The 6,172-nt window shown below is 37.4% G+C and overlaps 1 protein-coding gene across 1 annotated transcript; it reads left to right on the forward strand.

Moving 5' to 3' along the window:
• The first annotated feature begins 3,399 nt into the window (after window positions 1-3,399).
• LOC115121186 (V-type proton ATPase subunit G 1-like) lies at window positions 3,400-5,407 on the forward strand. The gene is made up of 3 exons (XM_029650229.2): window positions 3,400-3,585; window positions 4,348-4,448; window positions 4,648-5,407. Exons 1-3 carry the CDS (start codon window positions 3,504-3,506, stop codon window positions 4,819-4,821), a joined length of 357 nt encoding a protein of 118 aa, XP_029506089.1. The 5' UTR covers window positions 3,400-3,503; the 3' UTR covers window positions 4,822-5,407.
• Window positions 5,408-6,172: the final 765 nt, after the last annotated feature.

The following is a 6,172-nucleotide window of genomic DNA, read 5'->3' on the forward strand; positions in this document are numbered from 1 at the left end:
AATATTTACCCCTGATACTAACTTTGGTAGGGCATCCTACTGGAAGCTAAATAGCTCATTATTAAATAATGATATAGTTAAATTTGAGGTTAAAGATCTGCTCTCACACTTTTGGGAAAGGGCTTGTGAAGAAAAATCCTATTGCAAGATCTGGGAGCTCTTTAAATTTGAAGTGTCCAAATACCTTAGAAAATATGGTGGTAATCTTGCTAAAACCAGAAGAGCTGAGGAGGAAAAGGTGATCATTAAGATAACTTCCCTTTCTCAGAGGTCCCCAGCCGACCTCTCGGGTAGGAGAAGATGTAACTAATCGAGTTACAAAATAAACTGGATAATATATATAAATTAAAAGCAGAAGGAGCCTTTATTAGATCTAGGAAAAAATGGATTGAGAAGGGAGAACAGAATTCATCCTATTTCTTTAGACTTGAGAAATTTCACTCTAAAAATAACACTATCCATAAGTTAAACATTGATGGTGTTATTACAGATGACCAAAAATTAATCGCTAAATACTGTAGCAATTTTTACAGAAAATGTTATAGCTCTACGTACAGTCAGGAATCCACAGATATGTTTTTTAACTCACTGAATAATGTTCACTCTATCAGTGATATAGAATCTAAACAGTGTGATGAACCCATCAAAGTTGAAGAGATTATAGAGTATATCAAACATCTAAAGAACAATAAATCCCCAGGTGTTGATGGAATTACATCAGAATTTTACAAATTATTTTCTGAACAAGTAGCTCCCTTCCTATTTGAAGTCTTTTTAGAGAGTATTAAAAACAATGTTCTCCCTCCTACAATGAGTCAGGGGTTAATAACACTGATACCTAAGCCTAAAAAGAAGTGCTGCTCATCGATAACTGCCGTCCAATTTGTCTTCTTAATAATGACATTATATTAGCCTTACTACTTGCAAAAATAATTAAAGAAGTCTTGGATGCAATCATTGATGAAACACAGTCTGGCTTCATGAGGAACAGACATATTTCTAACAATGTCAGACTAGTATTAGACATACTTGACTACTCAGACCTAATAACTGAGGATAGTTTCATATTATTTGTAGGTTTTTATAAAGCATTTGACACAGTAGAGCATCAGTTTCTCTTCCACTCCCTTGAGAGACTTGGCTTTGGGGATTTTTTCTGTAAGGCTATTAAGACTCTCTATGCAAATGGTAACAGCTCTATCAAAATTAAATATGGCACCTCACCTAGATTTGAGTTAAAGAGAGGAATTAGGCAAGGTTGTCCTATCTCTCCGTACCTGTTTTTATTAATCACCCAACTTCTTGCCAATTCTTTAAATAATAGTCCTGTACAAGGTATTTCCATAGCTGGTAAAGAAATTATTAGAAGCCAGCTGGCTGATGATACTACACTTTTTCTGAAAGACGCTAACCAAATTCCCATATCGATCAATGTGATACAATCCTTTTCCAAAGCGTCTGGCATGAATAAATGTGACCTCATAGCTGTCAAAGATTGTGTAACACCTTCATATTATGGTATTCCAGTAAAAGAAGAACTTATATATTTAGGCATAACCATTACAAAGGATCAGAAGTCTAGAGGCTTACTAAATTTTAACCCTCTTATTAAAAAAAACTCAGAAGAAGCTAAATCAATGGCAACAGAGGGACTTATCTTTAAAAGGTAGAGTCCTAATAACCAAGGCCGAAGGTATCTCTAGACTAACATATGGTGCTCTATCTTTATATCTTGACAGTAAAATAAGCAAAGAGATAGACCAGATGCTTTTCAACTTTCTTTGGAGAAACTGTACCCATTACATTAGGAAAACTGTTGTAATGAACACTTATGAGAATGGTGGACTGAATTTTTTGGACTTTTCTACTTTAAATAATACTTTTAAGATCAATTGGATAAAACAATTCCTAAGAAGACCCACTTCTATCTGGAATTTTATTCCTCATCATGTCTTCTCTACTTTTGGTGGCCTTAACTTCATGTTGTTTTGCAATTATAATATTGAGAAAGTTCCCGTGAAACTTTCTGCTTTTCATCAGCAGGTTTTCTTGTCATGGTCCTTAATTAATAAACACAATTTTTCTCCATACAGATATTATATATGGAATAATCGGGATATATTGTATAAAAATACTAATTTGTTTTTAGATTATTAGTTCCGAAATAATATCCTATTGGTCAACCAACTGGTAAATGCAGAGGGTCTTTTACTCAGTTATAAAGAATTCTTATCACTTTACAAGGTCCCTGTAACACCTAAAGATTTTGCAATTGTTTTAGATGCCATTCCATCAGGTGTTGCTATGTTATTCAGGAACATGTCAAGACCTGACCCTCAGAGCCTACCTTCTATTGACCCTGTTGACTCATCAGTAGGAAAGATTTGTTTCTCTTTTGGTCCATTCAACAACAGAGCGATACCAACCTTGTTTCAGTAGGATGTTGTATGTCATGCCTTATTGTAATGGATTTATTGATAATATCTGTTGGAAAAAAGTTTGGATGTTGCCACACACATACCTACTTGTTAACAAAATTAAGGAAGTTTCCTTTAAAATTATTCATAAATATTATCCTGCAAACCACTATAGGAAGAGGTTTAAGGAAAACATCAACTCAAATTGCTCCTTTTGTAATGACCACCCAGAAACAGTGTTGCATCTTTTTTGGCATCGTAAGATAACTGTGGCAAGACATCAGTAGGTTTATAATTGAACACATTTATGAAGATTTTACACTATTGTGGAGAGATGTACTGTTTGAATTCTTTACATACAATAGAAATAAGCTGAAGCATTTTTATGTAATTAATGTCATTATTCTTTTGGCCAAATTTCATATACACAAATGTAAATTTACAAACAGAAAACCACATTTTCAGACCCTACAAAAAGAAAATGAACTGTATTTTAAGACGGTTAAATGCTCTACTAACAAAAAAGCTGTTAGAATTGTAAGTGTATGTATGTCCCTTAAGGTCCTTGTGTAATTGTAATGTGATATTGTACCCCCTAGCTCGATTGTCCATTGTTTGTAATCTATGTATGCTTGTGTTCCCTCATGTGCTTTATGTATTGGTTTGTTGTTAATAAAATAAAATACATGTTTTGTTTTTTAAATAGTATATTTCCGTTAGGGGACGCTTCCTCTGAAGTGTGTGTTGTGCACAAACTCAATTCAACCTCCACGCCGTCTTAACATCGCAATTTTTTGGGGAACTTTGGCAAAGCGTCAAGTCTATAAAACTTATTGCGCTGTTCGTGACAATCTAGTTTTGAGGAAATAAAAATGAATTGAGATCAGTTGTTTCATCGATGAGAAACTGTGCAGAATGTCCGCCCAGTTTCACCCTCCACGCGACTGGACGTGTCAGGGTTATCCCTTCTATTTGTGACGCGCTGTCAGCTGACTGCAGTAAATTCACCAACCTTCGCTGCAAACACAGACCAGCAGCTGGAGGAACCACATATTCTTGTCCGTCTATCTCTCTCCGAACTAAACAATGGCAAGCCAGTCCCAGGGTATCCAGCAGCTTTTGCAAGCTGAAAAACGAGCTGCAGAAAAAGTAGCAGAAGCCCGCAAACGTAAGTTAAAATCTGCTGTCATTCAGCGGCGTAGATAAACTAAGCTAGCTAACGTTAGCTTGATTGGCTAACATTGTTTCTGGAAGATAAAATGTTACGTATGCCATTAAAACTAGTTAACTATAACAGCTACTGTAATAAACCCCAGATTTGACAGCCAATATATATATTTATTCCTAACTGCAAAGTGTGAAGATGGCAAGGCCTTCAATCCAAGATGACTAGCTACCTAGCCAGCAGATCCGACCCGCTGCACTATTCGTTTCGGACAAACTTCCTGTATAGATTTAATGGCGTTTAAGACAACCGTGAACTCGTCAGTAATCTTCAGGTCGGAAAGTCGGAGCTTTAGAAAGAGGCCCCAGTTCCTTACTTGGAATTCCGAGTTGGGTGACCATTCAAAATGGTCTAAATGTATCCTTTACCCTTCAGTCTAACTCCCAACGGTTTGTTTCCCAGACCCCGATTAGCCTACCTCTGGACTAAACACTTAAATGGATATTCTCCACTGAAAATGATTTTTAGCCCCAGACTCGGCCTAGACTTAAAATCTGTCTTGACAGTAGGCTACTTGCTTCTTTCCTCACAATTCTTTCACTAAGTCTCATTTCCCTATGAAACAATAGGATTTCACTTCCTATTTTGTCAGGAACCACACAACAAACTGCGTAGTTGGGAAAAATTGATTGAATGGGGAATTTAATCAATGTTTATTTCACTTACTAGGCCTAAGTGCAGATTTGTTTTCTTCTGTTTGATCAGGTAAGAACCGTCGGCTGAAGCAGGCCAAGGAGGAAGCCCAGGCTGAGATTGAGCAGTACCGTATGCAGAGGGAGAAGGATTTTAAGACCAAGGAGGCTGCGGTGAGACACTGGGGGGACCGTTTTAATTTGCAAATGGGAAACATGAGTCATATTTTCCTAATCATAAGGCACTGTAGTTGGTAGCTAAATTGATAAGACCTTAACACTGGCCATATAATAACTTATTTAATACTTACTGTATGTTTGAAGTGGTTTGTCTTGTAAGGTGGCCTAAATCGGTCTTCCATTTTTCCATTAGGCTCTTGGATCCCATGGTAACTCTGCTGTAGAGGTGGACAAAGAGACTGTGGGCAAGATGGGTAGCATCCAGACCAGCTACCAGCAGAACCGGGAAGGGGTGCTGGGCAACCTGCTTAAGATGGTGTGTGACATCAAGCCAGAGATCCATGTCAATTACCGTTTTGCTGGTTAAACCCCCTCATCACAACCCCTTATTAAACTAAGGAAACACTGAGACACTCTCATTGCACTGCCATCAGTTGACACATGCTTCATTGACACATCTACTACACCCATGCATGGTGCAAACCTCTTGGCCTGCCTGCTCATAACTTTAATGCTATACCCACAAGTTTATTTTCTCTATAAATATAATCAACATATGTGTATATGATTCAAATAGGTATACATTTGTCCAGTAAAATATAAAGCATATTCACTCTGTTGGTTAGTCAAAGCAGGCTGAGGTTCTTTTGGTCTTGTGCAGTGTCTCTGTTTCCCCATCTTCATCGCTTGTAGTATCAAGGTTTTTATGTAAAGGTTAGTGTGTGTGTGTGTGTGTGTGTGTGTCTTGCTATGCAATGTTTATTAATATGGACATATTGTTCGTCGTTTTATTTGTGGAGACCAATATACAGTGCTTATTTCACTTAATGGACTGTTAGGCCTGGAAAAAAAGATTGCTGTTTTGTTTGAATGTTTCCCTGCTGTCCCATTTTGATTTTTAATCTCTATGAATATATTATCCTGTATAGTGGATGTTCCTCTGTTCACAGCAATCTAATAGTGTTCTTGTGGTTTATTCTTGAGTGACTGAAGTGACCATATCCTGTTTTCCTAATTTATCTCCTAAATTCTACAGCTAATGTAGAATTTGCTAGAGGTTGTGAGATTTCTCACCCCAAGTGCCCTGTGGTATGTTGTTTAGCTAGACTATTAGAACCAGCCTGATTGCTCTGTTCACTGAAATAGAATGGTGAATGCAGCAATAAGGCTGGTTCCACCAGACCAGACGTGTCCAGCAGCCCAATACAGGAATACTGGAACAGACCAAAGAAAGCAGAACAACTGCAGCCAGGTCTGTGACTTCTGGATAAGACATCATACATTGACAATCTTGATATAGCTGCCCCTGCTGAGTTTACATGCCTTTTATGCTCAAAGTACTTCATGAAGTACCACTTTTATCCTCCAGAGGACACTACAACATCCCAGTATATACATGTAATCTCAGAACTGATTTAGGTAAAGAATGCTCAGTTTCCTCAAACAATAGCTTTAGTACATCAAATTATTCTCAGTGATACAGGCGGGAATCGAACCAAAGTCTGTAGTGACGCCTCTAGTACTGAGACGCAGTGCCTTAGACTGGGAGCCCCAACACTGATTTTTAATTTACAGTATGCTTTTGATCATTAACATGTAATGTGGCTACAGGTAAGAGTTCACCCAGAAAATACACACACTGAGGATATCTGTAAATGAAAACGTACACATGTTTGTTTTTTGATGGTAACATGAAATTCACAGATGTTATACGATGT

The sequence above is a fragment of the Oncorhynchus nerka genome, linkage group LG4, assembly GCF_034236695.1.
Source record: "Oncorhynchus nerka isolate Pitt River linkage group LG4, Oner_Uvic_2.0, whole genome shotgun sequence".
Classification (NCBI taxonomy): Eukaryota; Metazoa; Chordata; class Actinopteri; order Salmoniformes; family Salmonidae; genus Oncorhynchus; species Oncorhynchus nerka.